This window comes from Macrobrachium nipponense, chromosome 2 (genome assembly GCF_015104395.2).
Source record: "Macrobrachium nipponense isolate FS-2020 chromosome 2, ASM1510439v2, whole genome shotgun sequence".
Taxonomy (NCBI): Eukaryota; Metazoa; Arthropoda; class Malacostraca; order Decapoda; family Palaemonidae; genus Macrobrachium; species Macrobrachium nipponense.
The window spans coordinates 78,709,073-78,732,802 of NC_087201.1; the positions used below are offsets into that span (position 1 = coordinate 78,709,073).

The following is a 23,730-nucleotide window of genomic DNA, read 5'->3' on the forward strand; positions in this document are numbered from 1 at the left end:
TATTTATACATAGCATCAGGTTTTATATACTTCGTGATCAAGTTATTCATATATAATAATATTAATATAATATTATAAATATTAGATATATATATATTATAGATTATATATTAACTAGGTATATACGTATGATAGTATATAATATAGTTATTATATATATTATTATATTATATACTATAGAATGTATATATATAATAATATATAAATATATACTAATATATATATATAATATATCATATCTATATATATATATATATATATATATAATATATATATATATATTATATATATATATATATATATATATATATAATATATATATATATACATATATATATATATATATACTATATATATATTATATATATATATATATAAATATATATATATATATATATATATACGTATGTATGTAATGAAAAACAAAATTCAAGAAACTTACTTCTGGGAAGATTTTGTGCACAATATATAGAAAGTACAAATGTTGCTGGCTGTAAGTGAACCCCTGCTGACCACAACAAATTAGCTTCTACATCATCTTGATCACTTTTACCAGCACTGAGATCTGGGCAGACATTACCAGGACCTAGCACAGCAACACTTGCTTTCAAGTATCCTGCAAAGATTTCATTTTGTCTTCAATTCATGTACTGAAAAATTAAAGATGACACAATAAGATCACACATAAATATATGAATATTACTTTTTCAAATATATGATCTACGGAGTAAGTACAAAACTGACCTTGAACTGTAGGAGTGGGCTCATCGGGATTAGCTAATACTAGCCATCGATTTACAAATGCGAACTCAGGTTGATCGTAAACCATCCCAAGCTCACACTGCAAGATAAAAAGTTTAATAAGTTTAATAGTGATAAATAAATTTTAAAAAGTAGTAGCCACCACAAATTTGTTTTAACGATAACTTTATTTGTCTTGTGGGAATGTGGAGGCATGGATACTCTTCAAAAGTATTATATTTCATCCTTTCACTGACTTATTTGTAATTTTGTTGCACATGAAACTGCATGCACATTTAAACTAGATTAGTGCCATATTTTGATTAAGTGCACCCACTATTGATATTTTTGCAATTTTTTTTTCATAAATATCAGCCATCTGGTTACTTAAAGAAATGAAGAGTTAGATACAGATAGAACATGTGTTACAAAACATAGGTTTGTATATGCAATTTTTAAGAGAAAAATTATAAAATATGCTTCGTCTCATACCGGAGACTCACTCATTAGGCGAGGGCATTATCCAACTGTGATGAAGAAAGCTTGCAAAATCAGAGCATGAACATGTGAAAAATTTCAAGAAGCGCTGCCACCACCCTTAATTGTTACCTTTTCAGTAAGGTATACGACCAGGGGAAACTAAACCAGACACCCCTACCTTGTTTTAAGGAAAGCAGAAGTAGAACTAAGCTCCACCCACAGTTTTTGAATAGGTTGAGGGCTGTCACTGTACAAGAGAGGGGCAGTGAAAGAAGACCATGCACACTGCACAGTCTGGTCCATGTAGTAAAGATGATGACAAAAGCCTCAGGGCAAGTAATGATAATTTTGGACATTGAAGAAATGAGACCTTCAAGACAGACTGTAACTGGTACTAGTGCAGCAGTGGTTACTGGAGTGGAAGTGTTCACTGAAGCTGGAGCAGGCGCAGTCAGAGGAGCCAGAGTGATCATTAAAACAAGTGCAGTCATTGCAACAAGTCCAAGAGGGGTTATCAGAAAAAAAAATCACAAATTACTGTGTAGTATTCTGGAGGCATAATGACCAAAATTGACTGTCACTGAGGTAATTTCAGTTACCACAGTGGGAATGGCCATTAGTACCAGAGCATTCATAAAAAAAATAATCAGCTGACTAGTATCCCATAAGGCTTTAGACTCACTGTTCTGGCTTTCCAAAAAGGAAGGATGCAACAATTGTTGACGATTACGATCCCAATATCTACCGGCAATTCTGTATGGAAGCAAAACCTTGGATATTGATGGTTGGGCTAAGTATGTCACCCTGCAGAGTCCCAGAGAGAAAAACTATAGAAGTTGATCATGAAGTTCTTCAGAGACTCGGTCACAATTGAAAACACAGTTATCGTGGTTGGGACCTTCACTGAAGCACATTTAGTTAATCTAGTACGAACGGTCACCAGTACCACTGGTTTCAGCACAACCACACAAAAAGGTTGAGAATAAATTTTGTCCTTTACAATAACAGTAGTTATTGGTAAATATAGGCAATTATGGAGCAGTGGGAAATACATACTTGAATTGTGGCACTAATAACATTAGCATGCAGAGCCACAACCACATCATTAAGGGCAATCAGTCAAAGGATGGTCCAATGGTATAGCATTAATAGCTTTTCAGACACCAACATGGAAAAAGCAAGACAACTTGAATTATGTAGCCATATCTCAATCATTGCATTAAAAAACTTAGCAAAGTTGTGACTGCATCAATTCTAAAGTGTTGACACCCATGGGTTGCAAGCAACAGACTAAGCGTGCATAACTTCAATATGTCATGTTCACAGGTTTTCATCAGTACAGAACACATATATAGGGATTACTTATGGAAATACCATTTTCTATGAAAGAATGATATACTTACTTGTTATCATAATAGGTACCTTCTACCATTTCAAAGGCGAGTGTACTCAGCTGCTCACTTTTTAATATAGAGAAGTCCTTATCTCATAATTTGTACTGAACTTAGTAGCACTTTACTGGCACATTAGTTACATTTTTTTTAGTCTCAAGGACTCTTTGCCCATTCTTAAGCAGTAAATGCCTCTGTGCCTGGAACATTCTCCATTTATTTTTTGAAAAATTTTCAATACCTTTTGAACTGAAGTGTTATTGGGTATAATGAAATGCTATTTCCACCACATATGCCCCTAATTAAAATTTTGGTAACACTTACGTTTTGTACTACTACTACTACTACTACTACTACTACTACTACTACTACTACTACTACTACTACTGCTAATAATAATAATAATAATAATAATAATAATAATAATAATAATAATAATAATAATAATAATAACAACAATAATAATAATAATAATCCCACGAATAGTAGAACAAACTCCAGCATTGTATCACAAATCACCATGCTCACAAATGGATGACCAAAGGAAGAACATCCTTATTACAAAAAGACAAAAGTAAGGGAAATATAGCCAGTAACTACAGGCCTATCACCTGCCTACCAATAATGTGGAAGCTACTAACCAGTATCATCAGTGAAAGGCTATACAACTACCTAGATGAGACAATCACCATCCCCTACAAACAGAAAGGCTACAGAAGGAAGTGTAGGGGCACAAAAGACCAGCTCATGATAGACAAAATGGTAATGAAGAACAGTAGGAGAAGGAAAACCAACCTAAGCATGGCATGTATTGACTAGTATAAGAAAGTCTTCGACATGATACCACACACATGGCTAATAGAATGCCTGAAAATATATGGGGCAGAGAAAACACCATCAGCTTCCTCAAAAATACAATGCGCAACTCGAATACAATACTTACAAGCTCTGGAATAAGACTAGCAGAGGTTAATATCAGGAGAGGGATCTTCCAGGGCGACTCACTGTCCCCACTACTCTTTGTAGTAGCCATGATTCCCATGAGAAAAGTACTGCAGAAGATTGATGCTGGGTACCAACTCAAGAAAAGAAGCAACAGAATTAACCATTTGATGTTCATGGACGACATCAAGCTGTATGGTAAGAGCATCAAGGAAATAGACACTCTAATCCAGACTGTAGGGATTGTATCTGGGGACATCAGGATGGAGTTTGGAATAGAAAAATGTGCCTTAGTCAACATACAAAAAGGCAAAGTAACAAGGACTGAAGGGATAAAGCTACCAGATGGGAGCAACATCAAACACATAGATGAGACGGGATACAAATACCTGGGAATAATGGAAGGAGGGGATATAAAACACCAAGAGATGAAGGACAGGATCAGGAAAGAATATATGCAGAGATTCAACGCGATACTCAAGTCAAAAGTCAACGCCGGAAGTTTGATAAAAGCCATAAACACATGGGCAGTGCCAGTTAATTAGAATACAGCACAAAGGAATAGGTATGGAACGGACAAGAGCTTGAACGCAAGCAGAACTAGACCAGAAAACTAGGAAACATATGACAATACACAAAGCACTACACCCATAGGCAAATACGGACAGACTGTACATAACACGAAAGGAAGGAGGAAGAGGACTATTAAGTATAGAGGACTGCGTCAACATCAAGAACAGAGCACTGGGGCAATATCTGAAAACCAGTGAAGACGAGTGGCTCAAGAGTGCATGGGAAGAGGACTGATAAAAGTAGACAAGACCCAGAAATATATAGACAGGAGAATGACAAACAGAACAGAAGACTGGCACAACAAACCAATGCATGGACAATACATGAGACAGACTAAAGAACTAGCCAGCGATGACACATGGCAATAGCTACAGAGGGGAGAGCTCAAGAAGGAAACTGAAGGAATGATAACAGCAGCACAAGATCAGGCCCTAAGAACCAGATATGTTCAAAGAATGATAGATGGAAATAACATCTCTCCCATATGTAGGAAGTGCAATACGAAAAATGAAACCATAAACCACATAGCAAGCGAATGTCTGGCACTTGCACAGAACCAGTACAATAAGAGGCATGATTCAGTGGCAAAAGCCCTCCACTGGAGCCTGTGCAAGAGACATCAGCTACCTTGCAGTAATAAGTGGTACAAGCACCACCCTGAAGGAGTGATAGAAAACGATCAGGCAAAGACCCTCTGGGGCTATGGTATTAGAACAGATAGGGTGATACATGCAAATAGACTAGACGTGACGTTGATTGACAAAATCAAGAAGAAAGTATCACTCATTGATGTCGCAATACCATGGGACACCAGAGTTGAAGAGAAAGAGAGGGAAAAAATGGGTAAGTATCAAGACCTGAAAAAATAAATAAGAAGGATACGGGATATGCCAGTGAAAATTGTACCCATAATCATAGGAACACTAAGCACGATCTCAAGATCCCTGAAAAAGAAAGTAGAAAAACAGGACTCATGCAGAAGTGTGATTCTAGAAACGGCGCACATAGTAAGATAAGGGATGGACTCCTAAGGAGGCAGGATGCGCCCGGAACCCCACACTATGAATACCACCCAGTCGAATTGGAAGACTGTGATAGAGCAAAAAGAAAAATAAAAAAATAAAAAAATAATAATATTAATAATACTAACCTTAAAGGAGCCAATCAAAGTACATGATCTGATCCCACTGGAATTGCAGACCTGCAAAAAAAAAAAACAAAAAAAACCTGCCTGCTTATAATGAAATGGCATACATACAGGTTCTGTTCATTTTTATATTGCAGTATATATACATACTATTTTATGAGTCACTTTGCAGTTTTATAAAAATGACATAACATAATTACAACTAATTTAACTACAGACCTGAAGTTCCAAGAAATCCTCTAAAACTTCATGGGGTAACTTTTCTACTTGGAAGAAGAAAATTTCATCAAACCAGGGGCTTGTGGTGCCTTTATGAATCCTGGTCTGCTTTGTTTCTCCATCAAATTTTATTCTACAAATTGGATTCATGTTTGCCCCAAGAAGCTGCCTCCCCTCCACAACCCTGACTCGGATCTAAATTTAGAAAAAAGAAAATCATTTTAATACTTGTTCAGCAATTATACTTTCAGCATCTGGACTTGTAAATTTGGATGAAGCAAAAAACCTATTTTCACTGAAGCTAATAAAGTAAAACTGGATTGTGATTATTAAAATCTACATTTCTGTGCCCAAATGCAATTAAAGTCAAATCTCTACTTCTATTTATGCTGTTGCAAAATTATTAGTTTTAATCGGAAACATCAACACTTTCAATGCACAATTGTACTAATTCATCCCTTAGCACTACAGTTCACGTAATTATGCTTCACAGTCCAGTGTGCCCACTAGGTATATCAACTTGACTCCTTTCCTCATTCTCTCTTTCAATACAGTTCAGGTACCCAAAAATCTCTTATTTCAGGTAAATTTTACAATCCTAAGCATTTCTTTCCTTACCATTTAATACATTTGGTAAACAGAACCAAGTTCAGTAATGCTAGTACCAAGTTTTCCCACAATAGCCCCTGGACACTTTACTGGATATAGTTTCCTTTACTAATTTTCTACTCACCATAAGCTCTGTTTTGCTTGCGGAGCTATTCAGTCCCAAGCCCAAATAAACAGAAGTTTGGAAATAGGAAGTACGTATATCTATGTATTTGTAAACCAACTAAAATCAATTATGATATGAGCTGTTCAAAACAGAAACAGCTGGATGAGGCTCCTTAAAACAGCAACCTCAATTAGAATTACGCTGAAAAGAAGAATCTGATCAGTTCTCACCTTTCCACTTCATTCTTCCAACCTTTCAACATTTCCAAGAACTTTCTCTCTTGATTCTGCTTTTAACACCATGGCTACTACATAAATATATATATCCTCCCATGGGGACTCCTTTTCTTCATTCCTTTGCAGCTTCCCTATGATAAACAGTAAAAGCCACAGAACTGATTCTTGATTGACATTTATCTAAATTTTTTGGACATGCCTGCTTGTATGCTTGGGAGTTTCATAAATTCAAACTTTACTCAGTTGTTGAGGGGTTTAAACACTGCCGTAACCTGACCTAAACCTCAGACTTCCCATTACCATACAATAAAATTGCCGCCATTATGACTCACCATAGTGCTAAGAAAACTTTTAAAAAATTAAAAAAACAGGATTCTAAATCTGTAATTAAAAACTAAACAACATATCAGTGGTTTACACTGCAAACATTAGTTTCATTTCTACAGTATGTACCTGAATTTGGTTTTGGCACTGGAAAGTGCATCCCTGTTGCGTGAGTTTGGAGCAGCCATTTGTGGCATCCCGCCTTTTGGCATACTTTCTGCACTTGTATCAGGTGCTGCACTTATACCTACAAACAGAATTAGGGTGAAAAAAATGGTTATAATATAAACAAAGCATATACAGTAATAAAACATATTCTCCAGTTTCTAACTTTTACATGCATAATGCTAAAGTATATCAAAATTAGTTACAAACAAAGAACAAATATAAGAGATGCATTTTGCAGCAGCACGCATTTATAACATCTACTTTTACAAGTTTACATTAAATCTATCAACAAGCTCATGTCACACATACAGGCATCTGCATTACAGCAACTTACAAGCTTTTCAAGAGGAAATGTGCATGAATAGATTCTAATTTTTAAATTTACATGCAAAATTTCACAAATATATACATAGACCACAGAAAAATCAAAAGAAAGAAAACAACATGCAGCATTTCACTACAAATGAGCAAAATTCAGAATCTTAGATCCATCTGTGAAGTATCCCTATTCAGTTCTCTTACATGCATCAAAAATGTTCATAATTGCATGAAAAAGACGCCCATTCTATCAATTCTCTCAAGATTATTTAAAAAATCTAGTTCTCTAATATATATTTCTGCAGCCTCATGCCAGTCTAATAAAGGTGAAATCTATTCCTCTTATGAAAGTACAGAATATGTATCATAACCACAGAATTTATGAAATTACTATTTATACAATGTAGACATAATCATCCATTATTTATACGAGTACAATTCCAGCATTCTTTGTTCATATACAGAAAGAATCAAATTAAAAACATTGAATAAATGCAGCAAATCAGGCCATAAACTCAAAGCATCCATCAGCAGTGAGAGTGAATCTTAAGTTCTTCCTATATAATTACTTGATTTATTTGAGCCTATAGGAACACATCCAGTAAGACCCTTGATTCCGGCTTTTAGTTTATCTTTTTTCTTGACACTAATCTTGTCACCAGTAGATGAAGAGGGCTCATGCATCGCAACACCATTCTCCCTACCATCTGCCAAATCAGAGGAGACTGCTGCCGACCTGGCTGCTAGTGCACCAACACTTCCACCACTTCCAGCTGTAGCTACTCCTAAGAGGATGGAATACACAAAGCTTATGCCTATGTAGTCATCAATCTCTAATAACACCTAACTGCTACCACATTGTATTCCAGATGTACACAACTACAGTGAACATGATCAGAACTCAGGTTTGCCCTCTTCTGCAAATGAGCATCATCACAAATCTGAATTATTTCATCAGTACTCAAGCTTTCAATACCTGTGGCTACATTGTGCATCAATTTACATTTTCAATTAGTGTAATTATCAAATAATGAACTTTACATTATCACTGAAGAACAGTAAATTATAGTGAATCACTCTTTTTCCATGGAAAGATTAAACATCCAAATAGGTTGCAGGACCAATGGGTTTATAAAAAGCAATTTATTACCACTAACAAATCTGTTAAAATATTCAATGTTGGAGCATAACCCTTAAACCAATCATTGATAATGTAAGCTCTTAATCCCTACATTATCATGATATGTATATACTTTTGGACAGTTCTCATAAATCTGACACTTAAACTGGCAAAGGATGATTTTCAATCATAGTTTGTTCTCCACACATTCCTTAACTTTGTGTCTGCAAATCCATTATAAGTCCCACAACCTAGGTAAAATTGACACAGTTATACATGTATATTTTTTTCATACCAAACTTCTATTTTTCATAAAACATGGAAATATAATTTAAAAGATTCACATTATAGCAGGAGGCCTTAAGAAAAAACAGAAGTCTCACTGCCATTTTCAATTTCTAAATGCTGCTGCCTTCTAGAAGTTGCAACAACTTTTCAGCTGCTTCTTATAACTAGTACACACAAACGATAACCAAAATTAGGTAAAACTCTGTCACACATATCAAGCTTTGGTCAATTTTTTTCCAATCACATGGTTGGATAACTGGTGAATTCTCTCCCTTTTAGGTACCATGTACTATCTACTTTGATTCTCATTAAGTTAAGTCCTCATCTACTCTTTTGCTATAATCTGGGTGAATTCTGCCACAGCCATACCTGACACTACTTCAGCCTTTGGGATTTTACTCTAATGTATTTCCCAACCTTTCATCTGCAATAAGATTGTCCCAGTATCCTCTAGCCCTGAATCTCAGGGCTAGAGGATACTGGGACACCTCTTTTGAACTGCCCTCTTCTTTGCCAAAATGTCTGCTACACAGGGAAGCTTTAATTCACTCATAATGAAAAAATATACAAGCTCTTCACTCTAATATCCATGTTACTCCATCATACCAACGCACAATCCCATTCATCCTCTCATCTAAGCCTTTTCACTTATCTTTATGTCTGTCTCTCTTCCAACTCAGATTACTCCACAATAGCATAAGTAATTAATTCCAACAACTACAATTTTTTCTCTTCCCCTGCATTCACTAACCAAACTTCACTTCCATAGTATAATCTCTTTGTTTATCTCAATTGTTCTTTCTTGTTCACTCCTTATCAGTTATCCCAACATATGTATCATTCCTCCAGCATTCCCTAGCCCTTATTCTCTGTGAGAAACTCATCTCTCATGCTACAGTTTTCCATGAACTTTACTCCACTTTTGAAACTCTCTATTCTCTCTATTTGATTCATCACCTTGAGGTCAAGTAAAGGTTTTTTTTCTATTTGCTTTCCTTACTGTATAATTCCATACAAAGTTACTTAAAAGTATCCAACTAACTAAAATTTGACTGAGGAATGAAACTGCTCTCAAAAGGGATTTTGACGAAGGAAAAATCTATTTCTGGGGAAGACCTGTGTCGCCCGGTGAAAAGGATCCTGCTTATGCCTTTTCTAGTATAAATAGGTTCTAAATATACTAGAGAAAAAAGCTAGCATGGATATGCTGAGGTTACTACCCTCGCGCGAGCACCCTAAGGATGTCGTGTATAAAGTACAAGGCAAATGAAAGCCACTATTCACAGGTCTTCTGCCAATTAGAGATTCCCTTTCCAAAATCCCCCTCCAGAGGTGGGCCGTTCCATCAACAACACCTCCCCCCTCACCGCCTCCACCACTGCTCCACCACAACCCGAGCACCCCATTAGAACTAGTGCATTGCTAATAGCAAAATTTTTGACGCTCAATTTAATCAGTGAATTTCCGTGTAATCCTACAATGGCCATGTCGGATATTGCTCCTGCATCAAAGTTGAGTACCCCAATTACGTTTTTCGTAACTTATAAGGTTGCGGGACTTCCGATATTAGCCGTCAGCCCCGTAAAAACAAGTACGGGAACGGCGGCAAATCCCCGCCATTTTATAAACATGAGCGAATACGCATGTGACTTAGGTACACATTTTAGTTAATCTAAAATGAATTACAAACATAATATTTACAATAAAAGTACCTAATCACAAGTTCATATAATTTTATAACGTAGTCTACTGATCACGCTCATGACGTACCCTGGGGTGAGTCTGGGGGCTAGGCAAGTACGCTTAGTTTAAGCTGCTCCCCTTACGTGGGGACTACCGCCCCCCCCACAGCTCAAGAGCGCGTTCAAGCTCGCGTTATATAATAACAGCATTTTGAAATACTATGTGCGATAGGCTTTAACTAGCTTAGTATTGTGGGACATAGAGAGAAGGTTTAAATAAACTCTGTCTCTCTTCCCAATGTAAGTAGCACGATTTATTCCTTTCAAAAATAAATATGTTTTATGTATATCAGTTTATTCACTGAAGGTTGATGAGTTGCCCATCAGTTCAACCAGAAAACTAATAGATAATTAACTGCCATTATCAATTAGTCTCGATAAAGGAACCACATTGCGAGATTTCCTCCTGGCCAGTCTGAATCGAATAAATTCGAGTTTAGTAGGTTTAAGTTGAGGACACTGTCCACATGATGATTTCCTAGAGGAGATTTAGCCTAACTTTCCGTGTCGTTAGCGATTTCGATTAGCCAACTAGATCCATATCGGGTAGTTTTCTAAAGTTTACTTGAACTTCTAGCACTCGTCATAGCCTCGTTGTCAATATATATATTTATATATATATATATTCATGATTGTCATTGTTCAATATATATTATTGTATTATAAGTGGTCTGGTAATCAATCGCCTAGGCCTAGCCTCCTTGGGTTTAACCTTTAGTAGTAGGCTACACCTCTCGGTCGGGGGCCACATCAACCGGTTGTTGCACCAATCACAACGAGCCATAGGCTCAGTCACACTACCACCCCTGCAGTGGTAGCCTAGCAACCGTTGATAGGTGGCCACCCCTGGTCAGGTAGGTAACCAGGCCTTCATGTCCGACCACCCCCCCGCCTGCCTACTACTTGATTCGGCGCTGCCGAACCGTATAGCTCGCGGTACCAGTACTCTTAGTGAGGAAAGGTCGCTTGAGTTTTTATAAGTGGCAGAAAGGGGTTGAGGGGAGGGGAGGAGTGGGTACTACAATTCCTAGAGATAGGAGTAAGGTACCTACCTGCACATCCAGGAGGAGCAATACCATTCCATAGCATATGGTGCACGCCTCCGGGTGCCAGACCATCTAATGAGGCTGTCCCTCCTCAGCTACGAAGGGCACCGAGCAGTTAGCGTGTGACCTGCACACTCCGTGCCAGATGGTTTCGCCTAGGGAGGCGGCGCACCCCGGAGACTGATAGCGCACCTTCTGTAATAGTAATTGCTAATGAGTCTCTGCCTTAAGGAGGGCCGGAGCTCCTCCGACGAAGGCATGCAACTTAAACTAAATAATGTTCAAGTTTTACTCATCAAAGTATTGGAAATTACTAACTGATTTCAGTTTAATTCGCTGAATGATTTAAATCCATGACTAATTTAATGACTGCCAGCTCTCGATCTCATTCCAGGGACTAATGCAAGTCTAGTATTTGAGCTCCGGTACTCGCCGAACCTAGGAGGAGGACGGGCCTCAACTCTGTATGGCTGGCCGGACCAGAAGGCTATATGTAAAGTAGGCAATTGCATAGTTTCCAAAGATTGAGAACTTGAGCCACGCAGGCTAGACTCAACGCTCCGGTGACGGAGTTATAGTGAGTCATTGTCCGTCGGCACCACTAGGGTCCGTCGTTATTCATTGTATTATCCCTTGAAGCCTGGCTCACTCGCGGTCTCGGACCTCCTTGCCCCTGCCACTGCCCACCGGGTGAGCTGAGGTGGCGAATCAGAGAAAAAATTTTTTCCTCTCTCCGACACTGCACACCTCTACTAGGGATAGGAGAGTGGGCACAAGGCTCTCACTCACTTTCCACAGCATGGGGGGAGGGGCCGGAGAACAAGACCATGAAGTGGCAGAGCTACATACGCACTTCCCAAAGCTACGTCCAGTCAACCGTCGCCTGCTGCCAAGGGTTCTCTCCCCTCGAAGGGATCGAGACCAAAGTCCGCCAAACCCTAGGCGACGGAGTCAGGTGTAGATCACGAATTGCTCGCTAACCTTCTCATGTCGAAGGTTAGAGAAGCTGTGGACGAGAGGTTTGAGTCATTACGACGCGCCTCCGGACCTGAAACCGCCGGCCAGTCAGTTTCTGAAATAGTGGCCGAGCAGATCAAACCGCTGCAAGCAATGATGACCAGTTTGCTCCACCCCAGATCTCCGGCGCTGGCGATGGCGGTGCCGGATGCCTCTTAAGTTCCCCCCCTTCCATAAGAATAACCCATGGAGGCTTGCTATGCATGCCCCATATGTAGATGGTAAATTAACCATTGAAGGGTGTGGGACCCGGCCTCTGGAGGACTTTGAACTTTTTCCGGAAGGCCTCCAGTTCCCCTTCCCCGGGTTTGTTAGACTAGCCGAACACGCACTAGTAAGGGTAGACAAGGTCCCCAAAGAAACAGTCATCTTCCCGAGGGAACAAGCCCAAACTGTCTGGGCACACACTAGATTGACGCCTTATAAAGGAACATACACAATGTTTTTGACCCCGGAGCAAGTTCCATCGCCCTGCACCGACAAGGTGGCGGAGCTAACCTTGCAAGCCTTAGCGGAGGAAAAACCCATCCCCGCTTTGAAGGAAACAGAGGCCACCTCCCTTCTCCTGCCGGCAGGTAGGGAATTCTGAAATGAAGCCCCGGCCACGTTTACGGCAGGTAAACTGGACACAGACTGTGCCTCTACCTTATTCTCCGACAGGCTTCCCAAGCTTCCAGGAGAACCTAACAAAGGCCGAATTTGAGACAAGGTCTAGACTGGCGAGGTCTATCAACTCCGTCACTTCAATGGAGTTGGTAGCCTCCACATATAAAGACGAACAAGTATTCCAGGTTCTGACAAAAACCTATTACAAACGTCTCAGTCAGACCTGTATGAATTTGGGTTAGCAAGACGAAATTGTAGAAAATACGTCTTAGCAGAAGCCTCCATAAGACATGAGCCAAACAGGTTGATAAAATCATCAATCTGGAGAGCGAGCTTGTTCCCTCAGTCAGAGTATGCCATGTTGAAGGACCTTTTTCCCCCAGTACAGAGAAAGCAAGGACTTTTATCTATTTAAAATACAAAAGTTATTAAATATGAATATCTGCATACATGGAAAATAACTATACAGTAAACACCCCTGTATTCACAGGGGATGCATCCTGGGTAGCTAAAATCCGCGAATACTTGGAACCCCTAAAAATGCTTAGAACTGCCTATTTTGATAATTTAAACACAAGAAAAACCCTCTAAAAATACCTATAACTGAATAATGAAATAGTTTTATCATAAAAAGTACGTTTAGTCAAGAGAATTATATGAAAATACCGTAATTTGTGAATGTTTCTCAATGAAAAATACCGTGAATAGGCAAATTTCCTACGAATAATGGGTAGATATGGTCCAAAGACAAATCTGCGAATAGACGGGTCCACGAATCTCAAAAATGGAAATACTATGTGGGGATCAACTGTACTGTAATAAGAATCTTCTCTCGTTACAAGTAGTTTGATAATTGGGAAAATGCTGTACTCAAGCCAAGTCATGGAGGATTATTCTGAGCTAAGTTTGTGAGGTAGATTTCATGTTATGTCCTTGAAGATGGCAAGTGAAACAATGGTAGACCTGAGCACTGTATCTAAGCAAGTACGATATGGACCTACATCCACATATCCATCGAGACAACCTTTTAAAATACATTTCTTACCACTCCAGGAACTAGATCACTCACGAGTTCAGGTTTGAAGTTCATTATCAAATTCAACATAACTTATCCCATTTGATGGCATATCAAAGTTAGAAAGGTTTTCCATCGTAGTATTGTGGGTAGGAGGTGGATGAGAATCCAGACAATTATATAGAAGGTTTATAAAGTTCACTGAAACACTTAGCATTAACTCGAATAGAGAGCTAAAAAGGATGAGAGAAGGTGAAACTGCAAGAAATGAAGTACAGTCTTTTAGCCCAGATGCAACAACAGCATGACTGAGCAAAAACTAAAGAGGAACTAGAAGAATATGTCACTGGGGTATAGCAAGATGGTGATTTCCTGATAAAAATCTTATGCTTGGTCAAATTACAACTGACCAGAATGATCTTAAAAGTTACGGAGGGTTTGTTGAGGAGGTCACATAGTTGTCATAGCATAGATTTATCTCTCAACCATAAATCAGAACATAAATATTCCTTTCAGTCATTATCCTTGAAGCCAAAGTTGGATTGATGTCTGAGAAATCTATAGTATTGTCTAAAGTTCTTGGTGCCATACAGGAGGATAAGAAAAGGAAAGGCTTGGTGAGTGCTCATTTCTGGAATGGAGAACAGTCAAAATTGATTCCACTCACATAAATATATGGCTCAAAAAAAAAAAAAAAGAAATTGAGTGGTATGGTCTGTCATTTGATACAAACTTAAATTGTTATGGTCATTTTTGTTTTCTTGTCTGTATTCTGTAAGTGAGTATACGTACAGAAAAATGCAAAACCAATACATTCAAGACAAGGAGTTGGCAAACTCGTTAATAATTAAAGATAACAGTTTCAAGCCTATCTGATCTCCACTCAATTGCTAAGAAAATTTCTAGCAATATTTAAAAATATCCACATGAAAATGATTAAAAAGAATTTTGAAATAAAGTTGTAAGAGGAAAAAAATTTCTTAATATAATTAAAACCATATGCTTTATATGTCCACTGACACATTATGATAATTGCAAATGAAACCATGACAAAAATACCCTGTACAGTGTGACAAATTAAACTAAATCTTATCATTCTGAACTACTGTACGTATATAGACTGAACTAAAAAACTTGAGCCTTTGAAATGTGCTTCCAAAGATAGTAAAGACATCAAGTAAGTAGACAAGTGAATCGAAAAGAATAGAATAGAATACAGAGGCCAAAGGCCAAGCATTGGGACCTTTGAGGTTATTGAGTGCTGATATGGAAGCTGACAGTTAAAAAGTTTGAAAGGTGTATCTGGTGGAAAACCTCACAGTTGCACAATGAAACAATTGTTAGAAGAGGGTGGAAAGGAAGTTAAAGAATATGAATGAAGGTACAATAAAGGAATGAAAAGGGGTTGCAGCTAGGGATTGAGGGGATGCTGCAAAGAACTTTAAGCAATTCCTAAAGTGCACTGCATAAGGTGCACTAATGGCACTACCCCTTTACAGGGAAGACAAGTGAAAAAAAACAAAAAAATCCAACTTCACGCTGATCTAGATTGATGCTATGGAACAGTGAATTTGCTGACAGGTAGATTTTACGCTCACCACTAGTTTGCTTTTTAGTAATTCTAGGTGTTATACATGTGTGGTGATTAGGCTAGCCTGCAAGTTCTGATAGCCTTCAATTCCAGTCGCAGGCATACTTATTGCACAAAGAATATTAACACTGCAAAAACCTCAGATTGCGCACATCAAAGAGCACTGGTAATATCTTGGAAACCCTTGGGATCACAAATAAAAAACATAAAGAAAACCCTGATCACCCTAGGACCTTTTACGTATAAAAATATTCACAAGGGGAAAAAGCCAATTACGTATGTAGCAAACGAAAGCTTTAAATCTTAGAGGCGCAGTGGTATTTCTCACCTATTTAGAAGAGAATATCCAATGTCTTCATAAATTTTTTAGTTAGTTCTCCCTTAAAAAATAGAAGCAGTTTGTCAAATTAAGCAGTGGTTTATATTTCATTTAAGACAACAAACTGCCACATATTTTTTTACATATAAAATTTTTTTTTTCTTTGATGAAATGCCCTCCTGGTAAAATAACTTGGTGAAACGTCCGTTAAGCTAAGCATCTATTGGTGGAATGTCTGTTGATGTACAAAGTTGGCCACATGGCGGAGAATGATCTAAACCACCTCTTCCGTCTCTACTCAAACAATGATTCCTTAATTATCTTTCTTGTTCTCTTTCCACCTTACAAATGGTAATACATATGTACTAACAAAATCCTAATTTCCCTCCTAAAACTTTAAATTCAAACTCTAGATGAAAATACAATGATGCATACAGTATGTCACCAGTCTAGTTGTTCAGAATATCTTCCTGCAATGCATAAACATGTATATATCTTCCTTTAAGTCATAAACCCAGAGATATCTTGTGATGGCCATACCACAAGAGCTGAGAAATATGGCCTCTGCCATGGACAACAGTTTTCTATATAAGTACTTCACAGTCATACATCTCATGCTAATCCCCAAGAAGCTTTGAAGCTTAGCAGCATGCCTTACAAATGTACTGTTCTATATTAAGACACTTTTGCATTGAATTTGATGTAGCCATGCATTTTTATTAGTAAAAGCAGATGAAAAACAGTATGTATGTTATAACCTGGACTGCACATGAATACACCAGGAAAACTAGAAATATTTTACTTACACTCTATGACTTCTAAACAATTCTTTTTATAAAAAAATCTTGTTTAGCAAATACAAACCAGTGGATTTTACACTGGTAAGTTGTAGATCATAAGTGACAGCCACAAAGACATTATAGTAAAATGATGATGCTACTACCCTGGAGTACGTATTAGAGATTTTCCTCAATATGGGTACATCCCTCTGTTTAAGCTTTGCTCATTATACTGGTGCTTCTGCCCTTAATCAAAGGGGAAAAGAAGGAAGGTAAAACAGTAACTCATCATAAGGCAATCCTTTGTTTTCACAGTGGGATGCTTTAAGTAGTGAGAACCTCTCATATTGTGACGATGTTACCAGGTAAAAAGATATTTTATTGGAATCTGCCTAGCTTTCAATCCACTTAAGGGTAAGAGGATTAAAGATTTCAGATTCTGCGTTAAACCCAACTAACTTGTAGGTTTTACCAGATGCTGCCAGACCTACCTATAAAGAACTGGTTGTGTACTGTAATACGTACATTGTTTAGCACAATAGGGCAAGAGTAAAAGTCAAGGCCACAATACCATTCTGGGAAACTTGTGCAGTGAGATAGGGTAATATTTCCAATAGAACAAAATGCTGAAAGTGAGAGGTTTGCAAAAGGTTATACAACTGTCCTACCAGATGCCACATTGGGGAGAAAAAAAAGCAAATTACTGTATGTAATGAATAATACTGTATACATCCTTAACAGATGGATGGCATATCCACTTTTCCAAACACTGATATGATGGGAGAGTATGCCATAAGAATGACAGGTTAAATATGTAGCAGCGGACATGAGTAGAACACAATGTAACATAAAAAAAACGGCGATACAACATCAGAGCAGTTAATATAGTGGTTATCACTGAAAACACCTTTCAGATAATGAAACTTATTACATAGTCAATACTAGTAATAGAATAACAATTTAAATAATGGAACACTGATATAATACTACAGTAAAATTACTGTACGTATTATGGTAGAATGATACCAGAATGGTTGAAAGTCATTAGTAATACAAGTAATACAGGATACTATAGTATCAGTAAAAAGGTAGGGCACCAGTAGATCACTAAGTATAAAAGGTGCTACACTGACAGAATATCCAAAAGAAAATCCCAAGGACAACAACTAACCTGAATCTGATTGAGGATACTCACCTGGGGAAAGCTTAAAGTTTCAAAGAAACAAAATCATCTCCCATCTGGATGTAAAAGTAATTGGATTACAAACACTAAAACAAGAAAAATGCTGGATCTCAAAGGAGCAGGGCTTCCATAAGAGCAAACACTTTTATGGAAACATTTGATAACTGGAAGAATAATTTGTTTAGACCATTATCATAACACAAGTTAATGGCTAACTTCGTATCGTAGGCAGTAGCATGGTTGAGGGCTAAAGGAATGTACAACACTTGGAGGTACAATGAGCAAGCATGATCTGATGTACCAGGATTGGCATGGTTCAAAAAGAAGAAGAAGAAAAAAAAGTACTGCAGCAGGTACCATGAGGACCAAGGTTTATGGACAACTTTAAGAGCTTTATTTTTCAGACTCTATCTCAAAGACTCTCTCAACAACTCCTCTTGTTAAATGATTTTCTCAATGTGCTTTTAGTCATATACTTAAGTATATTCGTCAGAAATGTCAACAAATCTGCTCTAAAAAGATAAGGCCTCCTACCAAATCACAGATGTTGGGTTTATTTTCTAACAGAACAATAAATTCTTATTTACACAAGTTCATCTGATTCTCTCTTTCAACCCTGATGCTTGTACTTTTCCTTATTGCCAATCTAACATAAATTTCACATCTAACATGTCATCAGGGTAACAAACTTTCTGGTTGTCAATTAAGATGGCCTTATGGATGCATGGGCTCTTGCTCTTGGAAGTAAAAGCTTGCCTTTCTACCACAGCACGTGGATCTTCCTATCTTCAGTGTGTGCTCCCATACAATTCAGGACTGAAAATCCTCACTTATGCCATTCCCAATTCCCATTTTTTATATCAAGTAGACTGTGCACATTTCATTCACATTTCTCTCACAGCAGCCATACCAGCATATTCCCAATAAGACTGCATTCTTTTCCATTCCACTCTTCCAGCTTCTAAACACTTCTGATGACAACAGTCATCTACAGATGCTAGCTCCTACAACCTTCCTTTCTGCACTTGTTTGCAAAATAAAGCATAGTGCTCAGCTGCAAATTTTCTATGGACACCAACAGTCAGTGTCAAATTCCTATTTCAGGGCAAAGTGAAGCCATGTGAAGTACTACTTGAGGTACTACTTGCAGTAATAAAATAAAGCAAAAAGCAGATGGACACCATATCAAAGGCAAAATAGGTTTTAAGAAAACTGAATAGCAAAGAAAAAGAATGTGCATAATGCAGGCTGATGCTCAGTTGGATGGATGAGTGTGAGATGTTAACCCACTCGAGGGGGATCTGCCAACCTCTAGCAATGTAGGATTATCATATATCTTTTTGCCTTGGATTGGTCATTTTGAACCAAAACAGTACACACTGTGTAAGGTAACAGTTTTTCATCAAAGAAACACATCACACAAGAAGAAAAAATTCCAAAAGCCTAGTAAACTTCTTTTCTATCACTGACAGGCATATCTTTCAGCCACAGACAATAGTAAAACACAGTAATACTCTTAAATGTCTAATGACCTAACAACCACTGTGAAAAATAACTGATGTTCTTAAGATCAACATGCTAGACTATATATACAAATTTCCTAAAATTCCTACAATCATCTACATAATGAGGAATTATATAATATGTAAGAACTCATACCACACCAGAACAGTGCTTGAAAAGGAAAGGTGATACTGCAAAGGGAGTTGAGAGGACATAAACTATACAGTAAACAGTACATTAAATACTTGTATGTAAATGATAATAAATCCAATTAAAACAAAACTTTCATTAAAGCTAGTTTCAATACAAGCACACCATCCCTATATGTAGCAATCAATCTACTGTTGCTGGTTACATTCCACATTTCAGAAGCACTGATACAACAAATTTCTAACCTGCAGGCGGTACATAAGACAGAGTTAACCGCAAGGTGCCAACAGTCGGTGAATCATCAGCACCCAAAAGACCAAGCTCATAATCTAAGGGTGTTCCAGGGGCTGCTAGTACTATGTTCCTCAAGGCTATGGTAGCTTTCCCTAGTAGTCTGAAAGAAATCACAGGAATTTCAAAAAAATAATTTCGTAAAACTTTTCTCAAATAAAATTTTAAAAATCCATTCACCATAAAAATTATTTTAGACAAATGAAAAGCTAAGTACTTCAACTTTACTACGATAAATAGTGTATAGTATGAGAAAGTAAAATCTAACGAAACCAAGTGCCCATACTAAGTACACTGCCTGATGTATAACAGCCCAAATGTCAAATTCACCCAACAAGGCAAAACATAACCATGTATATAGGAACAAACGTAAAGTAAGTTCCCTCAGAGACTATAGACGCAGCTATACATCTTATCTCCGAGGTGTTTATTGCTCAGGAAAAATGGATTTTTGAATAACATTCAACAATTATCTAAAGTGCAGAAAACAAACTATGCACTCATTTAAACACCAACGCCTTTGAAAACAACTACGGGAACTCAGCATTTTTCAAGTCATCCAGGATGAAGCCAGCATGAAAAATCTTTGGAAGGATAATATCACGATATAGATAGTTTTTGATCCAGAATGAGACCCGGTGTAGCATTAAATTAATCCCCAAGGGAATATTAGCCTAGGTTTGATTTCCTCCTGGGAATAACAGCCTAGGTTGTTTATCCCCCAGGGGAAATTTCAGACCTAGGATATTTTTCTTCCTCTAGGTCATTTCTCCCCTCTACATAAAACTATTTTAATGAAAGACATAATCAACGGTAAGTTTGACAAAATCATAGGATTTTTTTCTACGTCAGAATAATATTAGTTTATGTAGTCTGGTAATCTACTGGTAACTTGTGTAGTACTCGTGTTTTATTTACATGGCAGAATACTCACCGATAGTATGTAGGAAGCACATCATAATGTTAAAGCATGTTGTCCTTGTTCCTTTATTACTGATACTATTTTATTATTGCCTATGTTGGAGTCAAAGCAGTTTCTGGTAGAACAATGGTGAGGCTAACTAAAAAAATAATGTTATCTTTTGTCTTCTTGGTTGCGGGCAGAGGCGTAACTCTTCTTACGGGGCACTGGCGCCCAGGGCAAGCAGAGAAAATGACACCCTTTGTTATAGAATAGAAAAAAAAAAAAAAACAATACTATAGTTGGATTCACTTCACCCGTGCATCTCATGCCCAGCGTCGTTGCTTACGACGCTCCTGCTTGGCTGCTGCTGATAAGCCAATCACAGGGCTGGAAACTCTCACTCTCTCGAGAGAGTTCATGTAGGCAACGTATATGTACCAACACCTCTCAAACATTTTAACTTTCATTACACCTCGGTTTTACCTGCAGAAAAGGAGCTTTCCAATTTCATCACTAAATATCGTCAAGCCAATTATTCAAGGGTTATAATGATATAAGAATTATGTACTTCAGTAAACTTAATGCTAAAATATGTATAGTGAAACAAACAAAATTCTTAACATAAAATTATATTCTTTCATTCCTTACATGAGATCACAGTGCATTCGTCATTTATCATCTTGTGTTTCATAGTTTCTTACTTTAAATGTCATGGAAGACAATACTACCAAAAAATTATAGGTGTGGCTATCAATGTGAAATTAACATGCAAAAGATTAAGAATATTAATCTCTCTTATCTTCGTGCAGTCAGGTGTTGCCAGTGGCGATTTGGGGGGGGGGGGGGGCGTTGGCATGGGGGGACAGCTGCCCTCCCAGATTTTGGCCATGCCCCTGGTTTGCCGCCACATTTTTGTAATGAAATATATATAAAATTAATCATATTATTGAATATAACAATAGCCACTGACTATACTCTGTTTTTTTCCATCTGTCCACCCGCTTGTGGTGTTTGCGTATGGTAACACTGCGTCCCAGACTTTGGATAGTTACATTCAGCTTACATTCAACAATTATAATAATATCCTATTTCGAATATTAACGGTGTAATTCGCATACAGTAAATTATTAAAACACTTTTCAGTTGCAAATGTACACCCAGATATTCCTGTTATATACCTAAAACTTACACATAGAGTAACCATCTAAAGCCCGGGACGCAGTGTTACCATACGCAAACACCACAGGCGGGTGGACAGATGGAAAAAAACAGAGTATAGTCACACAACATGATCTGGTTATATTGCTAACACTCATGAATCTGCCTTTGATTGCTTATACAGATTACTACTGATAGCTGTGACACTTCCTGATGCTAGTGCTTCTTGTGAAAGAAGTTTTTCCAAAAAGAAAAAGTAAAAACATTTCTTAGAAATTCAATGACTAGTGAGAGACTAAATAACACTGCCTTATTACCAATTGAAAGTTAACGGGCTGAGAGTATTGACTTAGATAGTTTTGTAGATGAGTTTGACAGCCGACAAGATAATCGTAGAATCAAACTGCACTAAACATTTTGAGAATTGTCCCGACATGGTCCATATGTGTTTTGTGTTCAAATGTGTATTATAAAAACTTACCATTCTATAATAATTGCATATTGTTATGAATTTGTATATATAGTTATGAATTTGTATACAGTTTTGAATGTCGAAACAACATTTTGATCATTTTCATGTTAAGCCTCATATCTGTCTGTTCATTTCATTAATTAATACCCTTCCTTACATTGTTCAAATGTACATTATACAAACTTGCCATTCTTCAATAATGGCATATTGTTTGAGATTGTATACAGTTTTGAGTGTCAAACCAGCATTTTCAGAATGTTCATGACATGGTCCATATCTGTCTGTTCATATCATTAGTTAATACCTTTCTTTAAGTTGTGCAAATGTGTATTACACAAAATTAACATTCTTTAATAATTTGCATATTGGTTGGGATCGTATATAGTTTTGAATGTCAAACAGAACCTTTTCAGAATTGTCATGACATGCCTCATGTATATCTGTTCATTTCATATAGTTACTACCGTTCTTTATTTGGTTCAAATGTGTATTATATTTATTCATACTATCCATTCTTAAATGTTTGCGTATTGTTTGGAACTATATATAGTTTTGAATGTTAAATATTCATATCATGCAAGTCAGATAAAATATCAGATGGATGTTTTACAGTTGTTTTGCTCAGGAATCAAACAAAAGTCTATATGAACCTTTACCTTTAGTGAAATTAATTCCTCCATGAGTTTCAAAATGTTTCCAAAATTTTTATTATTTACAATCACCTTTCCTATGATGCCCACCCAACAATTATCTTTGCCCCAGGGTTTCCCGCGCCCCCCCCCCCTTTTTGAGGGGGTATAATCGCCACTGGGTGTTGCTCACGTGATCACTCGATGACCCCATCATCATGATCACGACCCCTCGACAGGAGTCTTATGGGGCAAAAAATATTACGATAGGAGTCTTATGGGGCAAAAAATATTAAGACCATTATCGTCACTATCATTATCACCATCACCCTTTCATATCCTATAGTGGAAATCTCTATATGGAAAAAAACGTTACTTAGATATTGATACCTTATGGATGAAATTTATTCATCCCATTGATTCGTCTTTTGCTACAGTCAGCCCTCCGATATACATATACATCCTGCCAATGTGAACTCTCAAGAGATACAGTTTCCGGCCCTGTGATTGGCTTATCAACAGTCAACCAGGAGCGTCGCGAGGAATGGCGTTGGGCATGAGATGCACGGGTGAAGTGAATCTACTATAGTAATGTAATTTTTTTTTTTCTTTTTTTGTGGAACTGTTACAACTTCGTATTCGTAATAATATAAATTTTGCTGA

The 23,730-nt window shown here is 37.4% G+C and overlaps 1 protein-coding gene across 1 annotated transcript in view; it reads right to left on the minus strand.

The window, feature by feature from the left end:
- The window catches only part of LOC135221225 (myoferlin-like), a 248,288-nt gene that overhangs the window by 168,915 nt on the left and 55,643 nt on the right, over positions 1–23,730 (minus strand). The window contains exons 6-13 of the mRNA XM_064259042.1: positions 19,859–20,007; positions 7,824–8,039; positions 6,898–7,015; positions 6,777–6,783; positions 5,494–5,688; positions 5,278–5,328; positions 745–841; positions 443–616 (exon numbers count right to left, since the gene is read on the minus strand). Coding sequence (XP_064115112.1) covers positions 443–616; positions 745–841; positions 5,278–5,328; positions 5,494–5,688; positions 6,777–6,783; positions 6,898–7,015; positions 7,824–8,039; positions 19,859–20,007 — 1,007 coding nt within the window. The remainder of the gene's footprint in view (positions 1–442; positions 617–744; positions 842–5,277; positions 5,329–5,493; positions 5,689–6,776; positions 6,784–6,897; positions 7,016–7,823; positions 8,040–19,858; positions 20,008–23,730) is intronic.